General features: G+C 26.7%; 5 protein-coding genes across 5 annotated transcripts; 3 read left to right on the top strand and 2 right to left on the bottom strand.

The window, feature by feature from the left end:
- Nucleotides 1-1,565: 1,565 nt before the first annotated feature.
- On the bottom strand, nt 1,566-2,138 carry GO595_001052 (uncharacterized protein; the record flags this gene model as incomplete). The annotated part of the gene is made up of 1 exon (XM_067913213.1): nt 1,566-2,138. The coding sequence occupies one exon, from the start codon at nt 2,136-2,138 to the stop codon at nt 1,566-1,568; it is 573 nt and encodes a 190-aa protein (XP_067778995.1).
- Nucleotides 2,139-3,879: 1,741 nt separating this feature from the next.
- Nucleotides 3,880-4,578, top strand: GO595_001051 (uncharacterized protein; the record flags this gene model as incomplete). Its single annotated transcript, XM_067913202.1, has 1 exon — nt 3,880-4,578. The coding sequence occupies one exon, from the start codon at nt 3,880-3,882 to the stop codon at nt 4,576-4,578; it is 699 nt and encodes a 232-aa protein (XP_067778994.1).
- Nucleotides 4,579-7,465: 2,887 nt separating this feature from the next.
- Nucleotides 7,466-8,827, top strand: GO595_001050 (uncharacterized protein; the record flags this gene model as incomplete). Its single annotated transcript, XM_067913191.1, has 1 exon — nt 7,466-8,827. One exon carries the CDS (start codon nt 7,466-7,468, stop codon nt 8,825-8,827), a length of 1,362 nt encoding a protein of 453 aa, XP_067778993.1.
- A 252-nt stretch (nt 8,828-9,079) lies between these two features.
- Nucleotides 9,080-9,736, bottom strand: GO595_001049 (uncharacterized protein; the record flags this gene model as incomplete). Its single annotated transcript, XM_067913180.1, has 1 exon — nt 9,080-9,736. The coding sequence occupies one exon, from the start codon at nt 9,734-9,736 to the stop codon at nt 9,080-9,082; it is 657 nt and encodes a 218-aa protein (XP_067778992.1).
- A 1,709-nt stretch (nt 9,737-11,445) lies between these two features.
- GO595_001048 (uncharacterized protein) lies at nt 11,446-12,501 on the top strand (the record flags this gene model as incomplete). Its single annotated transcript, XM_067913169.1, has 1 exon — nt 11,446-12,501. The coding sequence occupies one exon, from the start codon at nt 11,446-11,448 to the stop codon at nt 12,499-12,501; it is 1,056 nt and encodes a 351-aa protein (XP_067778991.1).
- Nucleotides 12,502-22,503: the final 10,002 nt, after the last annotated feature.

Here is a 22,503-nt window from a genome sequence, read left to right as displayed (position 1 = left end):
ATGTTTCAATTAGTTTATCATAATTGCGTTTTCTCTTATTCAAGTTTAAACTTTATGGAAACTCTCCGATTTTTTTGATGTATCATTATCATTGGGATACTTATATAGAAAGAATTGCTACAACATATAAAAACGTGGCACCTATTGCAAGAACATTTGGGTTGGTTAGTAGAAGAAAATTATTCAGATGAACCTGATGGATTGGGCATTTGCTTTAATTGTAATTTTGACTATTGCTTTTATTATCGGCTGTATGTTTTTATGTAATAAATTTAATAATAAAAAGAATGATGATTTTACATTTTAAAAAAAAAATTAAAAATATTTGCATAGGGTAGGTATATAATGCGGTCGGGAATGATCACGAGGACCCTAGGGGCCCCTAATGCGCATTCAATTTTGAGATAACGCGAAACTTTTTCATAGGGGCGATAGCACTTTTTACGCCACTTTCCGCATAAACCTATCAAAAACCTCGTATAACCAGCACAAATTCTCCCCGGTTATTATTTGGTCGGAGGTTAGTAGTCAAAAAGCGACGGTTATTGTTTGGTCTCATGGCAAACTTATTTCAATGAACGAATGGCCAAAATACACAATCATAAAAATGTCACTTCATCACTTCACTCTTTATGAATTCAGACTACTATTCAGTTACAAAGCTAGCCGATTTTATCAAAGAAAAAGATCCAGATGCTACAGCGGTTGCTTTATTTTTCGAACCAAAAGATGACAAACTTGGCAATTTTAACAATTTTATAATTAAGCCAATTGGCATGATTATCAAACATAAAAATTATCAAGATTTCTATTTTGTACATAAAGAGTTGATTGAATTCTTCAAACAAAGAAATATCAAGATATCAATACCAATTACTGATAATAAAAAGCCACCAATTACTAATAATATTCATTATCTAGAGATTCATTTAACTCAATTAGAGAGTAATTTCGGAAGATGGTATCATGCATTTCTATATGAATCAACCAACAATGAAGTTAATAATATACTTATTTCACATAAAATACCTGATAATAATGAATTCCAAACAGTATTTGACATGAATTCAATCGATCCCGATAGTTTTAAACCTCTAATTTGAATAAAAAAAATATAATCACTTCATTTTTTTTAATGTCTGAGGATGAATTTCTTTTTACATTCGATTTCTATAATGATTATTTTAATAATTTTGACACTTCACCTAATAGCAATGCTCAAGACGATACGAAAAAGACAATTTATGTTACTAATGTTTTTTCTTCATTATGGTCAGTAGAACAAATAGTCAAAGAATTAAATAAACAAAGAAATAATGTTTATTTTTTATTTATTTTCTTTTTCATAAAATATAACATATATTTCACTATTTTGTCGTAAAGCTGAAAATGGTATTGGTTTCTCAAATATAATTGCATTCGTAAATGTCACCCTTCTCTGTTTTTCTATATCTTTTAAATTTGTAATTTCAGGAATATTTAACCTATTTTTGTTGTAATAGGTTTCTATAACCTCAGGTTTATAATTAGACATAAATAAAAATGATTTTTTTTTAGTCAATTATTTAGTTTGACCTAATTATTATGCTTTCTCTACGTGGACGTGGTCCTGGATATGGAGTAATTATTAAATACGGATTATAAATGCTTAAAGCTTGTTGACCTCTTAAGTATTTTCTAATACAGAAAATCACTCGTGAAAACTCAAAAGTATGAAGCTTCCTGTAATGATCAGTCACCCATCTATCAGTGTCAGTTAATATCCTTATCTTATCTATATTCAACTTCACGTAACATATTGCGTGATATACACATACATCCCATAGTAACATATCTTCAGCGTTGAACGTAGGGTCATCCAAATCGAACTTTTCTATAGGAAGGTAATGTAAGTCACTAGGCTGTATTCGTCTTTCAGGTATAGCCCAAGTGTACATAAAATCAAAGTCCCCTATAACTATATCTACATCAAACCAGACATTTATATTTGAAGGCCGCACTTTGTAAATAATGTAACTTTCTATAGACATAGGACCAAAGTTTTCTTCAACCAAGTTCATCGGATCATAATATCCCTTTGAACTATACAACCTAACTTCTTCTTCCTCTTTGTCACTGTCGCTGCTGAACTGTTGCATTTATCAAAGTGAACTGATAAATAACTGATTTAACATTATAACAAAAACTCAGTGTCAGAAAATGCTATAGCATTGAATTTTTTGAAACTAAACTATACCAAATCCCAGGCGTCCTTAAAGGACGCCTGCGTCCAATTTGGTATAGTTTAGTTTCAAAAAATTCAAAAACAATATATATATAAATAATATTTTATTATTTCTTTTGTCCAACTAGTGCATTTGCTACACCATCTATAACAGGTGATAATCCATCTGCTATTTTAATTCCTTTAGCAATAGCACCTGCATGACCAGATAAATTTTCAATTCCAGGTATTTTACCTACTGTATTTACAACAGGTTTAGCTACTTTATTCCATACATTACCGATAAATCTTCCGACTGGTTTAATAATTTTATTTTTAATCCAAGCACCAGCTTTTTTAAATCCATTTTTAATTTTGTTCCAAAAACCCCACGCCATAAATAATAATAAAAATAAATATTTATTTCTTTATTTATATAATGCAGGATGTAAATTAGAAAAGCTCTTATCATTTGCTTCCATACCTACTGATTTAAATAAAAAAGCTATTCTATCCCCTACTTCAAATATTTTATCTACAGGTAATTTCTTTAAAGGTCCTATCTTTTTAATATCTTCTTTATGTTGTTTTGCAAATTCATAACCTTTTGCAATATGCGGACTAATTTTTGCGAATCCTTCTTTCACTTTTTTACATTAAGGTCCTATTTTCTTTATACCGTTTTTAAATTTATTCCACAACCCCCCACGCCATTAAAAATTATGAAAAATATTTTTCATTTTTATTAATGTATTATAATAATACGCAATCTAAAAATGAACAAAATGATCAAGGTAATGTTGGTGCTTATTTTGATCGTCTTAAAGATTTAATTGCTAAAAATGATGGTACTCGTTCTTTTATTTTAAGAACTGAAGATTGTCATGATCAAAATGCACCTTTTAATCAATCACAAGAAACTAGATTAAGAATTACTCATGGTGATCATATGATTTCACAAATAACTGAAGGTTTTATTAATTTTAAAATTAGAATAACTGTACAATTATCAAAAGCTATTTCATCTAGTAATTTACAAGATCCTGAGCATTTAGCTAAAATATTTATAGGTTTTAAGAGTTCTAATCAATTATTAGATCAATTACAAATTATGTCTAATAATATTTCTACTGGTTATCAACAAAATGAATGTTGTCGTGAAGGTTATTGTTATTCTACAATTAAACCTTATGCTGAAAAGAAAACTAGAAAATATACACATTCTTTATATGAAAATGTTTCAGAATATTCACAATCTGTATGTGGTACTTATGTTGATTTAAATACAATTGCAGATGGAAATTAACATGATATCGAATCCGAAATGAATCTTCCATTTGAAGATATATTAGCTTTACAAGCATTTGATTTATATCCAAATAGATTAGTTGGTGATATTGAATTAAAGTTTTATGTTAAACAAAATGGTTTAGTTTGGTGTCAAGTAGATCCACGTAAAATTAAAGAAGTGAAAGAATTTTTTAGAAGATTCTTCTATTAATGCTACATTTAATAATTTACCTTTATTTACTCATGGTTTTACTCAAATAGGTAATTCTGCTAATATAACTACTACATTTAAATGTGATACTGAAACTAATCATACTATTGATACTGCATCTGAGAATGTTTCTTTATATTGTACAGGTTTAACTGTAGTTTCATGTAAATCTAATATGTATGGTTTTGGAGTTAAAAAAGAAACTTTAAATAAAATAGCTCAAATACTTCAACAACCTGGAGGTTTATTAATTCCTTCACAACAATTAGATTATAATGCATTTGCTTTAGCTGCTACTGAATCTGGTATACAATCTACTATTAATATGCCTTTATTTAATGTTACAACTATTACAGTTGTATTTCCAAAACATGCTAATGATTATACTTGTTTCGATAATCCTATTTATAATAATGTACAATTAACTATTGCAGGTCAAAATTATCCTGATGAACCTGTTTCTACTTTAGGTGCTAGATTTTTACAATATCAATTAGTTGCTTCTGATTTAGATGGTGGTATACAATGTACTAAAGAATTTGAAGATTCTTTAACTATGGATAGGAATGCTTCAAATGGTACTAGATATAATAATACATTAAGTGATGCTACTTCATTTATGCTTAATATACAATGTGAGCGTTCACGTGGTGGTTACGTATTTGATGGTTTAGATTCTAATGGACAAAATATACCAATACAAATTAAAGGTCAACCTATTTATACTCAAGCTAATGATACTTATTATAATGTTGATGATGCTGGAAATCATCCACCTCCTCCACAATTATTCATTTGTCGTGATACTTATTTCACATTAGATTTACATAACGGTTTGAAATATTATGCCAATGGTACACCAGACGGTTATTAAATAAACATTTATATTTATAAAAATATTATCAAATTTTGACTAAAACCTCTGTGGCAAAGTTATTTGATATAATTTACTCCTTAAAATATTATCAAAAATTGACTTAAACATTTTTCACAGAATATTTTGATACAATGTTAGACAGTTATTATTCCACTTCATTTTATCAATGCAGACTAAGACAAATTACAAAAGTCCAGTCATTAAATCAACAAAAAAGAAAATAAAAATAGAAGAAGAAGAAGAATATGAACCACCACAACAACCATCAAAAAAATTCCAAAAATATATGGAGCAAGAACAAGAAGAAGAACAAATTGTACAAAAACCCGAAAAATTGCAAAAATACCAAATATTTTATGATAATATTATATATTTAAATAGTGAAAACAAAAAAACACAATTTGCTAATTCTAATTATCATTATTCTTATATCAGTCGAGTTCAACATATTCTTAAAAATTCTCCATATGCTTTTTATTCACAACACAATAGATTTACCTTCTTTTTACCCAATGTAAGTCCAAAACGTAATAATATTTTTAAAATATATTTCAAAATAGAAGGAACAGATGAAGAACTTGATATTGATCTTTTTATAGAATCTAATATTGAAGAATTACAAAACGAAGAACCTTTTTATTTTATCAAAAAAGACTATCCTGTGTATATTATAGATTGGTTTAATTCCATGTTTTCTTATTTTATACCCAATTTTGAGGTAACTTTCTTGAAAGTAAATGATGTCGCCTTAACTATCCCACCTAGTTATCCAGAATTACAAGAATACACTAATATTAAAGTCTGGTTTTTTGAATTATTGAGATTATTTTATAGTGTATTGTTTTTAATTAATAAAAAAACTAAATTAAAACGAGAATTTCCAGAAATATACAATAAAATTTTCGTTAGTAAAACTTATCAACAAATACAAAATGAAAAAAGAATGAAAGAAGAAAAAGAAAAAGAAGAAAAAGAAAAAGAATAAAAAGAAAAAGAAGAAAAAGAAAAAGAAAGAAAAGGAAAACACTATCATAACAAAAGATTTAGATATAATGTTAGCAAAACAAATTAATAGAGACATTCAATTTGATTTAAACAAAGAATCGACAAAATTTAATTCTATATGGTACGAAGAGATTGAAAAAAATGAGGAAAATGAAAATGTACTAGTACAACATATACTTACATATGAAAATAACTTTTTTACATTCAAATTAGTTGAAACATTTATGGATACACATTATTCTTTATTATTAGACGATTTTGATAAATTACTAATTAAATATTTACCAGAACACAACAAAATTGAAAGAAAATTCATTATAGGTTTCGTTATACAAAAAGGATATGAAGAAGAAAATGATCAAGGTTATTCCATTGTTTATGATTTTAATGAATTTTTGAATTATAATTTTAAATATATTAATGATAGTGAAAGCAATGAAACCTTTTTTATTCATCAAAACAAATATCCACCATATATTTTTGATATATTTAATACTTTATTTTATGATCATAAGTTTACTTTATTTTATTTGAATTTTTTTAGTAGTTTAACTTTTGGAGATAAACAATTTCTCATTGATTTATTTAAAGATTGGTTCAAATACTTTTTTAGATATATGCTAGATGTACCTGAAATAAAAGTAATATTAGATTTTGATTTCAGTATTGAATATGATGAAGAAATACAAAAAACAATTCCACAACATTTGTACAATATTTATATTGATGATGTAGAATTATTTAATCATATTATGAGAATAATGGTAACATTATTAAAATTTTTATTAGATAATGATGTTAAAAAAGGTTTAAAAATATTCTTCATTAATAAAGACTTGTTTTATTATCCTTCAACTAAAAATAAGAACAAACCTAAATTAATATGGGACGGAAGACCCACTGAAAGTTTCACATATATTCCGAAAGAAGAAGAAGAGAAAATCGAAGAGAAAGGAATTATTGAAAAAGAAAAAATTCAATATAATATGCCAAAAATCAAAATTACTTTATTTAAATTTACTAAAATATTTGACGATAAAAATACCATGTCTTTATATAATATTTTAGATGATTATTATAATAATATTAATTATAATTTCGAAATTATTTTAAAAAATTTTATATACAATAATTTTATACCTTCTATAGAATTTTATGATCCAGAAGTAGTAGAAGGATTTAATCAACGAATATTTTTTATTAATACAGTCGATTATAATCTAGAAGATTTGTTTAAGTTAAGACAAGATTATTTAGAAAATCAATACGACAATAATAATTGGGTCTCACTAAAGTCTATACCTAATTATTTAATTCAAATATTCAACAGCATATCTATTTGTTGGAAAAATGCTTTATTCTTTATTAACTTTTTTGAAAATTTAAATAATATTGATCAATATCAATTAATATTGATATATTATCATTGAGAAGAATTTTTTACAGACAAATTAAATACTGATAAGAAAAAATCTATATTTTATTCAGGTATAAAAAGTGCTATCGTCCCTATGAAAAAGTTTCGCGTTCTCTCAAAATTGAATGCGCATTCAAATTTTCAGACGAATTGTATGGCTCACAAAAATCATTTTGATTTTTGTTGCGAGCGGAGCGAGCACACTCGGGGGATTGAAGGGGTCTGAGACCTCCGGAGGTGCCCTTCGGACCCCTCAGGAGGTCGAAGACCCCTTCAATCCCCCCAGTGAAAACTAAAGGTCGGGAATGATCACGAGGACCCTAGGGGCCCCTAGGGTCCTCGTGATCATTCCCGACCGCATTATATACCTACCGCATAGAGATAATATAACGGCGGTGACGATCTTTTCCCACACAAATTAACCCATACTGAATAAACGTTTTTTGTGCAAACCAAAGCTGAATGTATGATGAAGAAGAAATAGAACTTTTTGTCCCAACTACAAAACAAGTACCTGAAGATATTCGAAAATTAATGTCAAAAGGTGAATCTGCATTAGAAAAAATACTTGACAAAGAAATGACATTCAGATTGTTCAGATCATCTGAACCAACGATTGTTAAATATTTTGTGGATAATTCAGATAAATTACTCGAACTTGCCTTTGATAAAAGCGAAAGTAAAAACGAACTTGGCGCAAAAGCTTTTGCAATTCTTGAACATTCTCAAGCAGACTTAACACGTGCAATACTTTCACACCAATCCCTCCACCGACATGCTGTTGACACAATCCAAGATACGGTAGTTAGTCAAAATTTATTATTTATTAATCGCTTGACATCGTTAACATTAGCAGTTTTTTATTTTGATCCTGTAGCAGCTACTCGTTCATGTGGTTATCTTATGCAACTTCTTTCTTTATTATCAGAACCAACTGTTTTATCTTTATTTGAAACATTATGTTCAGGAAACTTTGAAAACAGAGAAGTTGTTCAAGGATGGCTCATTGAGATGGGCTTTCCCGAGATCATTTATAATGAAATTGATTCATGTCAACCTAATACAGATTGTACACATTATTCAAAGGAAGCCAATTATATCTATTCTCTTTTCCGTATTGTTTGCTTCTGTGGCACCTCTCCTATTCTTGGTCCTAAGTTTTGCACTCCAAATTTCGTCAAAGCGCTCAATCTTAACGTCGGCGGTTTTTCTGAATTTATTGAATACCAACGATGGGAGACGTTAACTGCGTTATATTGCGAAAAGACGAAAGAAAGTATGCGCGGCCTTTTCCCCATTGCGACAGAAATTATTCGAGATGAACATTTAATTAAGACGCGAGCTGGTGTTGCAGCTCTTGAGCTGTTATCATTAATGCTTAATTTTGATGGAGATGTATTTACTTCATTTTTCTTAACAATGGACATTTCTAATGTTATTATTAATGCAATTATTTCAAATTCAAGTCATACACATCTTCATTTTGCTGCATTAGAATATTTTAGATATGCATTTATGAATCAACAATTAATGTCTGAATTATGGAAAACAATTCCGGAAATTATTATGAATAATTTTAAAGAAAATAATCATTGTTTAAGATGCGTAATGTATAAGTTATTTAAATTATTCTTGAAAGCAGCAAAATCGAAAACAAAAATTATTCAAAATGTGAGGTCAGATAAAACCGTCGAAAATTTTCTGAGGGGACCGTTTACGAAGTATAGGGAAATCAAAAATCGATATTACGGAGATTTCGCAGTGTTCACTCATGACAACGCGAAAGAAATGGCACAACAGATAATTCAGAACATGGGTTTGTAAATTTGTTTTTATCATTGATTTGATTATTATTATTATTTTTTTTTTTGATCCAATTGTATGAATTTTTGTCGTCTAATGAAACATCTTCACCCTCAACAAAGGGCATCTTGTTTGTGTGATTCGAGATTGTAACATGAGAAAAACGAAACAATTTTTATCCAAAATTTAATAAATGGCATAAAAATTTGTTAAGTTTTATTTGACATAAAAATATTGGAACACGAAAAAAAAATCAGAAAAGCAAAATTGTTTTCATGAATCCTTTCTTAAAAATTGTTCTATACCTTTCTTAAGAGAAATGTTTTCATTGGTTGTTTCTTTGTCTCGTTCTGCAATCTGTAATGTTTGGGAATCATTGCTATGTGGAGTCATTCCAAAAGAACAGGAAAACAAAGAAAACCCCGTGTGGAAGAGTGGACTTTGGGAGTCAAGAAGTGGAACTCCAATATTTGTGAAGAAATTTGAATTTTGTGAATTAGAAAATATTTGGGTTACAGGAGGCAAGGGATAGTGTGGTTCTTGCGTGGGCTTTGGTTGAATTTTTGTTATTTGTAGTGATGGATGATTATTAATTAATTGTACTTTATTTTTTGGCTTTTTCTCATTTTTGCTTTCTTTATCTTTGTCGACAAAAGAGTAACGAATTTCTTCTTGCTCTGTTATTAATCGATATTCTGATATTGATAATGAAAGTGGAAGTTGTATGCACGAATTTGTGCGTGGAGCATACAACAAAACACTGACATTGTTTGGGTCAACATTCGCCAATTGTTGAACATAATTTGATATTGAAAATAATGGAGTACTACTTGATACTTTAATTCGTTGGAGAGGATTTCGCTTGTTCCTAGATATGCGCTTATGGTCTGCATTTTTTAGTGGAAGAATTTTAATGTATTGCTCTTCCATCCCAAATTTATTGCAAATGTTTTGAATATATGTACGTTAATTTTTAGTAAACTATAAAATCTTTTGCTGATTTTGTGTACAACTGATCATTTAACTATTGAAAAAATACTATAAATATTTATAGTATGGAGGCGATGTGTTATTGTGATAAACTCAAGGCCAAATCATATTGCTCATGATATTTTTTATTCACTAAAGACGAAAAAAAGAATGATTATTTTAAAAAATATACATGTTGCTTATAAAGAAAATTAAATAAAACATGAAAAACTTTAAAAAAATAGAAGTTTTCAAAACATATATGAATTAGATGATATTCAAAATATCTAATTAGATGAGAATAGAAAAAATTATTACTGAAGATTTCAAACTTGGATAATGACTTTTTGCAATATGCTTAGTGTAACCTAATAAATGATTAGTTTAAAATAAAAACCAGAATTATTTACAAAAAATATTTGTTTGAAAAGTTTCTAAAAATTAGATTTTCTGACTTATGCGAACTCTAAGATAAATAGCTTTTGTAATTAATACATAGAAGGCTGATATATAGTAACATGTTACAATTATAAACATCATTTATAAATTATTGAAGAATTGTATTAATAAATCTTATATGAGAAAAGATGAAAATTTAGAAATCAAGTCATGAAGTGCTTTGGTGTCATTTTTAAGTCCATTAAGAAGTGGATCTGTTTCCAAAAGATAACCATCACATTCACTAGGCGAAAGACCTTGCATATGCATTATGTGATACATGATGATTTTGGCGTTCTCTTGCCTTCTTTGAGAAACATTGTAACTTTTTTTGGATTGTTTGAATAAAAACGTATTTAACGATTTTATTTCTTTGTCAAACTCAACCATATCAACGCATTGTGATTCTTCTGTTTCAAGCATAGTTTCGAAAATATCATTTACTTTTTCATTTTGAATAGTAAGTTTTTTGTCTAGCTCATTCAATCGCTTAAGTTTCCTTTGTAAATGGTTGTTCATTTCCTTTAGGCTTTCAAGATATAATAAGGGGTCTTCTTCCATGTAAATATTGCTTCAAGCAACAACAGTTAAAATTTTGTACAAAGACCGTTTATTTTAACGTACAATTTTTTTTTATCCCTAAAATTATGTCGAAATTTTAACTTTAAAGCAATCTATTGAGTAAACCCATGAAACTAAAAGATATTTTCCTTCCGAGCAGAATAAGTTATTTGGTTAAATTAATAAATCATAATAATTTTGAACGATTGACAAATTCAGAAAAGATTACATAAGAAACGACTTTCTTATGAGGGCAAATTTTTAGAAGTGTTAAATTTATGTAAAATCATCAAAGCCTAGAACGCTTTTTCTTTTGCTCCACTATCATTCAAAAACGATAGGTATTTTGAATATGATATTGAGAAGGTTTGCTTTAATTAAAACATATGATTCTTTTTATCTGCGCAGCCAGCGCAATTGTTCAAAAGATAAAATATACCGACATGAAACAAAAAACTCAGAGTGGTCAATCGTATGTTTTGGCAATTTCAACTTTGGCATACGATTATTTACAAGTTGTTGATAATTTTGCAGATGCAGCGCATCAAAGTGGGGTAAAAACAAATTTCTTTATTCTAGATACTGATGAAGAAAATGTTGAACCAAGTGACTTTAACATTTCATCATTTCCTTCTATTATAGAGTTTTTAAATGGAAAGCCAAGAAACACAATGTCACCACCTTTTGCAATCAACTCAATTTTAAGCTTTGTAAATCAACACGCAAAACAATCAATTCCTTATATCAAGACAAAAGAAGAACTTCAAAATTTCTTTCAAATTTCGTCGTTAGGAGTATTAGCAGCTTTTGAAGATGCATCAGAGACCACTCTTCCTGCTTTAAGTGAATTCTTTTTCAAGTATTATAATCAACTATCTTTATCTTTTTGTGATCCATCACTTGTTTCTAAGCCAGGATTTTACTTATACAGATTTGAAGATAATGCTTTCTTAGAATGTCCAGGTTTAGCAAATGCTACCAATGAAGAAGAAGTAGCAAATGTTCTCACACCATATACAGTTCCCATCATACACAAACTTAATCCTGCTGTTGTTGATGTTCTTGAAACAGACAAGCAAAAGTTCATTATATTATCATTAAAAATGAGTGATAATTATTATCTCACACCAGATCAAATTAATTTAGCCAAATCTCTTATGGATGATTCAGGGTTTAATGTCACATTTATCCCATTCGATTATTTCAATCTTCCAAATTCGCGTTATGGATTTCCAGATCTTCAAAAAGAGGTAATGTGTTTGATTGATGCATCTGGCAAAAAAGTGACAAAATATTTCTATTCGGGTGAAGTCACCTTCGAAAAGTGCGCCCAATTTATACGCGATGTGAAGGAAGGAAAACAAAAACGATATTTAATGTCGGCTCCTCATCAAGATGGTAAAGAAATAGAAGAAATTAACGCAATTGAACTCCAAGACTTTACACGAAATGAAAAAAGTATTTTAGGTATTTATTATTCTGATGATAATTGTTTGGTTCCTTTAGTAGAATCAAAGAAAACAATTCAGAAAATATTTCCTGATGCAAGAATTGGTCAATTCTCATTGTATAGAAATGATTGGTCAGGAGAAGACACAAAAACTATTGAACTTCCAAGATTGGTATTATATAGCAAAGGAAAATTATTGCAAAATATTCAGTTACCAAATACTACAGATGCAGCTGTTAGATATATTATCGAGCAATATCAAAATATGGAACTTTAAATCAATAAAAATTTTACTTTTTTTCCATTTAAATTTTGCAAAAAATTGTTTATCTTTGATATATCAATTACACTTAACAACCCAAAGAACCAATAATAAAAACAATTTTTTCTTTTTTTCACTCGAAAGAGTTTCTGTTTTTTTTAGATCTAATAATCTTATGTACACAGAAAAGTATGATATATCATTTTTATTGCCAGAACTGCCTGAGTAAAATTATCTTTATTTAGGGAGGAAATTGTTTTCCAAATAAATTTTATCAGGAGTGCTCCCAATTCATTTATATGTGCTTTAATACTGTTGTTTCTGCATGAGCTAATTTTAGAGTATAGGATGTTTATTTTCTGAAGTTGGCAACTTAGAATATTCTACTATTCTATTTAAGCAAATTGTAAAACAATTAGACAAATGATTTTAAGATGAAATTAAAAAGTAAAACACTTTGATTTGAATTTTATTAAAGAGAAATTAACCTGTTCATAATTATATATAAATATCTTTTTTTGGAATGTAATTTTTAGCTTAACGTTTTCTTGATATTCGTTTATTGAGAACAAAAATGAAAAAGATTTCATCAAGGGATTTATATTCCCAAAATATTGGAAGGGAAAAAGACCAACTGGAACAAATTAAAGCGTCAGATTTGGAAAAATATAGAAACAGATTGAAATTAGCAAAAGAAACAATCAAAAAATTAGACGATCAAATAAAGACATTAAACAAACAAATAGATGAGTACCAGAAAAAGTATGATGAGTTATATGCTGAAGTTAATTCTGAACCAAAGCGATCAATTTTTGATAATTCTTTAGTAAATCAGCCAAGAGACGCACTTATTTGTGCAAGAAGTTATGATAAATTAAGGTATTATCAAACACAGATAAAACCATCTAATTTTTTACAAATCAAAATCAACATGGATTCTCAAATTTCTAAAGACAAATACATACAATTTTTAGAGGATTTTTCTGACTACAAATGTTCTGAAGTTAACAATTTATTAAATAAATTTATTGGACATATCAATGGAAGCTGCCCAAAACCGAAAGAATTACATACTTATCACGAACTTAGAGAGGAGAACTCGAGATTAAAATCCGAAATCGAAACAATAAAAATTTTAATTAATCAATTTGTTGCAAAACATCGAGAAACAAAAGCTGCCCGAAGAACTCGTGAGCTCGAGGAACTTGCGATCATGAGAAGCAATTATGAGCAGCATAACTTGGATTTTTGCTTATTTATTGCAGATCAGTTCAAAGATATCATAAACATTCCCTATGATATAGATGAAAAAAACATCCGAAATATGATAAAACAAGTTGCTAAACTTGTTCCGAAAGATTCCAGAATTAAATCTACTGATTAAATTTTATGTAAATATCACATTTATACTCATTCAATTAAAATCGTTTTAATGAAAATAAATTTGTTAATAAATATATATAAAATTGACTTTCAATTTCAGCAATTCGTATATAGCGATCATCCTACGATCTTGATATCATTAATATATAATATATATACATAGTTGCATCTATGATTAATATGAATCTAAAAATAATATCATGATTAGCACGAGATAAATTTATTCTTTCATTCCAAAAAGTGCCAAAATCGACTTTTGCATGGTTTATGTTGAACGATAGAGACAACGATAAGTAACGATAGAAGCGAACTTGAATGATGGTAAAACATTATCAAATTTTTATCTTTACCTCAATTGAAGGTAAACACACACTGATATTTATTTAAATCTTTTCATTACAAACCAATGTGGCTCTGAAAGAAGCAATCCTTCATAATTAGAAACGTTCTAAGATCACATTAGTTTTGGCTGCTTACACTGGCCCAATTACATTTTATTATGATGAAGTTGGTGATATCGCTGATTGCTGACAATTTTATGGCTGTGGTAGTAATACAGCTGGTGATAATGTTGCACGTACTGATGGACATATCCTTGGAATTAACAACAAAAAGCAAGATTTGCATGATTACACTGCAAAGATAATGAAAATATGTCAAAGTTATCCAGCGATGTGGAGAGGATCTAATAGCTTTACAACTAAGAATGGAGCACTTATTAATGTGCTAAAATGGGATTTTCAAACACAAACAAAAATTGTTTTTGTTGTCAATACATGTATATTGCCAACAGCTGTTCATGTTAATCTGCATAAAAAATATTTTCAAACAAGATTAACATATAATTATTTTTATTTGATCTCACTTAATATCATTAATATCACAGCATAACACTGTATTCATTTTTAATATGATAACCTATATTTATAAAATAAATTCTAATCAATTTTTTTATTAATGACAATAAGATCATTTGATTATAATTAATTGGCTGTGATAATTATCTGTTTTAGCTTGAATTCGATTTGTTATTGCTTTTTGTCTATTTTCGACGATAATTTTTTTTCGTTTGAATTAAAATTTTAATAAAAATTTTCACTATTTTCAATGTGTTGGCCCTTTGTTTGAAGCTCCTATTGATTATAAAAATGGACAATTTGGTCAAAGAGCTTTATTAAAATATCTCGATAATACAGATTATTTCCAACAAATTATTATTAATTATGATAAAATTCTTGAATTAATGTATATTATAGATTCAAATATATTCAATGTTTCAGATGAAAATATATCGTCGTCGTTTAAAAAATCCAAATCATCAATATTGTAAATATGGTTTCCCTAAACCTTCATGTAATAAACAACAATATCATTTGAAAAGAAGTGAAAAAGAAAAAAGAGTTGTCAAATATCATCCACTTCTCAAATATATTATTCAATAATGTAATGTATAATATTATTCATAAATGAATCGTATAATGTTATTAATATTGTTATTCATTAATGTAATGTATAATGTTATTCATAAATAAATATAACTATAAATGATCAATAATAAATAATAATAAATATAATGTTTAATAATAAATAATGATGAATGATAAATATTTAAAATAAATTATGATAATTAATAATGAATGAATAAATGCATAAATTAGCATATAATGTTTTAATAATCATCAAATTTTGAATGCAATCTAATTGAGATTTAGAAATTTAATTTAATAAAATTAATTATAGCGCATATAAAAGTGCCAATGCATTCCACAGTCTCATAATCAATATCATTAAATAATGCTATTTAGATAAAATTAATAAAAAAAAAAAACAATTTGTTGTAAAAATAATATGAATACAATCTACATATTTTGACAAATATTTGTGTTTGAATGCATACTTGGTCAACTATTTTCATGTAAACGTTTTTCAATTGAAATCACAAAGATGCCACTTTTGAAGTCAAAATATTTATTTGAAATATTTTACATCATACAAAAAGTCGAAACATGAAAAAAATTAAAAACAAGTCATTATATTTATAAACATAGAATCAATTTTTTTTAATAAAATTTAAAGTTTATATGTTTTAATAGATGGTGAATTTAACCATATGTATAAATTTTATAAATAAAAATAAAATTTTAAATGCTCAATGATTTCGTCAAAATCAGGAATTATATGAAATAAATAGTGCATTTATGTCTTTCCTTGCATAAATTATTACAGTTTGGTATAAAAATTATAAATTTTTGACTTTTAATTTTTGGGTTTTTTGGAATTTTGAAAAATTTGTTTTTTCGGCGGTTGTCATCACATCGCATATAAAAAGTGGAGAATTGTGGGAATAACCGCCAAAAAGTGGGTACAAAAGAGGTACAGTTAGCACACTTCCATAATGATTTAACAAATCTTCCTACAGGTTCAAATACAGAAGATATTCATTGTTCAACAATTAATGGTTTTGCTTTAAATTCGGGACCTTCAGCTTCAAATTTAAATATTAGTGTGACTTCAATTGCAGTTATTAAAAACGATGGTGTTTTAGAAACAGGTCCTTACATAGATATGCATACTAGTGATGGATATGAAAATGATTATAGTTGGAGAATTCAATGTATTGAAGATGATATAGCATTTAAAGCAAAACAAGGAAATGGTTTTCATTACTCCTCATCTTTTGATGCAATAGGTTGTAATAAAATAGGTTGTAGTGAAATTATGTGCTCTGTAAATACTAATGGCATTGTTAATACAAGAAATATAAAATCCGATACTACACAATTCACTAGTTTAGAGTCTACTAAATTAACATTATTTCACAGTATAATTGAAGAATCGTATAATACATATCAATTATTATGGAGAATTTATGGATGTACACCTACTGCAGATAAAAAATATTGAAGATTATATTTTGAATCTGTAACACAAAAGAAACAAAATGATGGTACTTATCTTGATACATATAGTGCAATATATTATATCGCAACTACATTTAATACATTTGAAGGACCTGGAGGTCTTGCACAAATAAATACGACTATTATTCATAATGCTTCTGTTACAGACATTTTATCACAATTTCAAATTGGTTCACCAGTATTTTTAACAGGTGATGTTTATGCTTTAACCAATGAAGGTAAATATGACACAAATACTTCATCAACTGATTGTATTCCATCAGTTAAAACTACAGGTACTTATAAAGAATATTTAGGTATTTGTGTAGCTAAACATGAAAATAAATATAAAGCTTCAATAGGTGATGTTATTAGATAAAAATTTTACAAGATACTATTGATTTTGCTACACATGGAGATTTTTATTTTAGAGTAAATAATACAGCAGATTATGAAATTGGTGATGTAGTATTATTTGATGGTAATAAATTATCAGATGATTGAGTGATAACTACTAAAATATCAAATTCAATAGTTGGTAATATAACAGGTAAAATAGATGAACATTTGTTAGATATATTAAAAGAATGAAAAATATTTTATATCATTTTATTTTTCTATATGGAACCAATTGATAAAAGAAAGAGAGAAATGCAATATTTATTTGAAACACTAGTTAGAAATGAATTAAAAAATCAAAATTCACAATTAAAAGGTAATTTGAGTCTTTAAAATTTTATTAATTATCTGAATGAAAAATATAATGAGGAGGTTAAATTTACACTCGAATTTAATACTGGTACAGAGCCATTAGTCGAAACATACAACAATTTAGTTAATTATTTTATAGATGACAACTTAGAAAAAATAACGAATAATCAATTCAAAAATATAAATTCTAACAATTATGAAGAATTTAAATATAATTTTATTAGAATTTATATCGAAAATGAAAAAATTACACCTATTAATAAAAAAATTGGAGGAAAAACAATCTTAGAGCATTATGCATATTATATTAGCAAGATTATCAAAAAATTGAATGAGATGTTTGCACACGAAGTTTTTGAAGCTGAAAAAAAGCCTATCAAATTAAATGAATATTGTGAAAAATTAATAAAATATTTATATGGTATTGAAATAATTGATAATAAAATTGGGAACGTATTTACATTCGATTATGCATATAGCATTTATTTGTTACAATATTTTGATAAATTTCCTCGTGACAATACATATAAAAATCATAATATTTATGAGAATTTTAAGAATTCACCTTATATTAACACAGGTTCCAAATCTCGTTCGAAAAACAAATATTTATTTGATGACTATTTACTTCCATATCATATTGATTATTTAAAATTAGATCCTCAATTTAAACCTGATATACATTATTTTTATTATAAAAGAAATAAAAAATATCAATTAAAATATATTGGTAATAATGGTGAATTTAAAATGGATTTATTTTTCTCTGGTTATGATGAAACCACTAAAACAGAAACAAAATATTGTTATTTATTGGCAGTTGAAGTTAGGTCCAGATTTTTATTATATGCCTATACTAATACAAAAATAAATGATAAAATAACTAGAGAAAAATCAATAGAATTTATAGCTAAAGCTTTATTTATTTTATATAAGGCAGGATTTAATCCTAATGTCATTTTTATCGTAACCTTTACAATATATAGCAGCACATTTATCTGGTGTAAAAATAATTTAGGTAAAAAGAATAATTTCATAAAATAAATTTTATCCTATTCATACTTCTTTAGCTATTATAAATAGAATTTGTAAAACTATTAGAGATATGGCTGACAATATGGGTTTAAAAAAAATAGATCCATATCATATGAAGAAAATTGTCGGTAATTATAATAATACTTATCATAAAACATTAAGTCAATTAAATCACAAAAAAATCTCATCATTAGAAGCTTTTAATCAAGGAAAATCTTATGGTTTAGAGTTACATAAATATAATGATAAAATTATAAATCAAGAAGGATTTTATTTACCTCCTGGTACAACAGTAACAGTTTATAATACAGATCAACTAAAAAAGAGATCAAAAATATTACCAGATATTTATATTCTAGATAATTTCGAAACAGGTAAATATAATATTTATAATACAAATAGTATAGAAATGTCAGTATCAAGATATTTATTGAATCCTGTTACTTATCCTATTAATTTTAATAAATAAATACTTTTTCTAATGATATATTGAATTCATCCATTAATGTGTTATATTCTTTATTATATTGTGAACTAAAATCATATCCATTAATCTTAATTGAGTTAACTTTTTTAATTGGATTTACATGTTTTAAACAACCAGGTTTAGCATCTTCATTATTCAATCATCTTGATTAGAATCAATTTCTAAAATTAAATATATAGCTTGTACTAAATCATTAGCATTGATAATAATTTTATTACTATTATCGATTAAAATAGCTATTAATTTCATATTATTTGTTTTTAATATTGCACTATATATTAAAGTCATATGTTTATATAAAGCACTTGCATTATCAGTATTAAGTTCAGTTTCTCTTGTAATTATTTTTGGTGTTTCTTCATTAACTTCAGGATAATGTGCTGATGTTTCACTATTGTTATTATTAATTATAACTTTACAATAAGCACTAGAACTATTATGTTCGATATTATTCTTCCCTACATGGGGTGAGAAATCATTTATTTTAATCATAGAAAAATAATGATTTTAAAAATTTTTTTTATTTAGAAATCACGATTACTGTCAATATATCCATATAATGCTGTTTTAACAGCTTCAAATTTATTCTTATCTAATAAATTTTCAGAAACTGCTTGCTTTGGAGCGCTTGTCCAATAATTTTTTCCTGTATCTTCTCTAATATATTTCCTAGCTGTTTTATCAACTTTAATATTTTAAACTGCCAATATCTCATTCATTCTCGTTTTTATAATGTTATTATATAATTTAGCAGATACACTAAGTATTGGAAACATTCTTTTAATCATAGCTAACTTTACAGGAAGTTGATCATCATTAGCATTATTCTTTTGATAATCTTTGAGATAATCATTATAAATTGGCTTAATAACATATCTAGTAAACACTTGATTTGCTGTTCTCCTTCTTGGTTTGTGTGTTTTATAAACATCTCTAACTCCGGTATTCTGATAATACTTTAAATTAAATTTATCAACAGTATCCATAATTTGTCTACCTTCTGGGGTAGGTTCTACCCTAGGATCATCAAATGGCTTATTATTATCATATGTAACTTTTCTTATATATTTATTCATAAATTCATCGAAATTCTCTATATGTTCACCTTTTGCTCTCAAAAATTTTCTATTTTGTGGACTACCATATTTTTGTTGTAAAAATCTTATATATTGTGCTTCATATAAGTCATGTTGTTTAACTGTCCATCCATTTACAAATTTTGCTTTTTTATGTTAATCTGCAACTATAACATCTGGAATACCATCCTTATTTATATCTTCTTCAATTGCAGACCAATGATATCTCGGATCCTTTTTATTTTTATTATGTCTTTTAACTAATTCTCTTGCTCCTTCTATTGTTTGAAGCTCTAAAATTTTTTTAACATCTTTCTTTAAATCAAGAATAAGATGTGCTAATGTATCCATATTTTCATCCAATATAACATTACTTCCTCCAGTATATTTATATTTTGATTTATCTTCTATAAAATCATACATTTTACCATCAGGAGTTCTGATTTTATATTCATGAGGTCTTGAAGGTGGTGGTTAACCTTTAGTATTTGTTCTTCTTTTTTGATAATTCTCGACCACTTTTTCATAACCCAATGGTGAAATTTCGGTAGACAAAATTGGTTTAATGTCTATGATAGTTACTGTTGGTTGCATCGATGAACAATGATTTTCTTCATTTTTTGTTTGCTCTTCTAGAGCATCCTCCTTTTCTACCTCTGGATGAAATAATAATAGTTCATCAAAAAATGGATGTCCGATATTTTATGAATAGGACAATATATCGTCCCATATAGAATTGATATATATATTAAGTGATTTTTGTATTCGCCATATGTTTATTCGTTTATTGAGTTCATCTATAGTTTTATTGGGTTGTTGATTTCTCCATTGTTTTAATTTTTCAAAAGCAGCACTCATATCGACCCCAAGAACATTGAGATAAGTAGCTATTTCATTATCTATACCCTTTTGGCCTTTCAACATTGAGAAAAATAAATTTTAATTTTTCATTTTTTATTCAATTTTAATTTTTTGATTATTCACGTCGACGATAATTTTTTGATGTCCTGACAGTTTTTGATAAACTGAATAAATTTGATCTTTAGTATAAGGCAATGGTATTTGAGCTATCATATAACTTAATTGTTGTTTAGAGAAATTAGGAAATATAAATATAATACTTACATTAGCTTTAACTTCGGCAGGTAGAGACTTCCAAAAATGAACAGCGAAAAATACAGAACATTGAATATGAGCTAATTTAGTAAATAATTGATTAAAATAATTAGTAGGTTTTTTGCATAAAGGACTATTAGCACAATCTTCAAAAAATATCATAGTATGTAAAGTTAAATTATTAAAATTATTAATATATAATTTTTCAAATAATTCAGTTATTTGCTTATCTACTATTTTATTTTCCCAATGATTATTTTTAATTTCATTATAAAATTGTTTCCATTTTAATATATCTTTAACTATATCTTCTGCTTGATTTTCAGCTACATATAATATTGGAATCTTTATTAAAGGTTTTAATGATTCAAAAGTGGGATCGTTTTCTAATCCATTTTTATTAATATAAATTAATAAATGAGTTCTAGGACTAATATTACTAATTTTAATCATTTCTCTAATTATACATTGAGTTTTCCCACTTCTTTGTCTACCTACTGCTATATTTAAAGAATTATAAGGTACATTCACCACTGGATGAATTTCACTTATTAATTCTTCATTTAATTTAGGTTTATTTTTATATAAACAATAATCAATCATATTATCTAAGGCATCAATATTAATATCGTTTTCCATAAAATAAAATAATTTTATAAAATCAATTCATGATTATTAATGGAATCTCTTTATACATGCTTCGCTCAAGAGTTTAAAAATTGTGATTTCAGTGCTATAAATATTAAACCTTCCTTTTCTATAGTAAAAAATAAAAATGTAATAACATTAACTGTAACTGTATATATAAATATCATAATTTATTAAGAAAACAAATTTATAAATTTATAAATGAAAAATATTATCCTACTATTGAGAATTATTCACAAAATATAACACCTGAACAATTAGATAAAGCTTATCAAATATCTAAAATGGAATTATTAGATCAAAAATTTAATGATGATTTCGATAAATATAATGCTCATGTGAATGAATTGAATGTAATACGAAATTATGCTAACTCAGTAATGCCTCAAAATCGAAATGAACAGCCTCAAAATGTTTTGTAAATAAAAATAATGATATTATTTTTTCTATCGTTCGGAAAGCGACACTTTTGAATGGATAAATGGTCAATAATTTTTTGTAATTTTTATGGATAGGGGATATATGATAAAAAATTGAATTGATTTTAATCGTATTTCTCCACTTTTGAATTAACGATAGATTCAATTTTTACGGTTATGTGCTTTCTTAAAATAAAAATTACTGATAACTCGGTTGAGGTTGGTATAACGATAGACTTGTT

This window comes from Histomonas meleagridis, assembly GCF_020186115.1.
Source record: "Histomonas meleagridis strain 2922-C6/04-10x chromosome Unknown contig_118, whole genome shotgun sequence".
Lineage (NCBI taxonomy): Eukaryota > Parabasalia > Tritrichomonadida > Dientamoebidae > Histomonas > Histomonas meleagridis.
The sequence above is the reverse complement of the archived record's forward strand: the minus strand, read 5'-3'. Positions and strand labels throughout refer to the sequence as shown.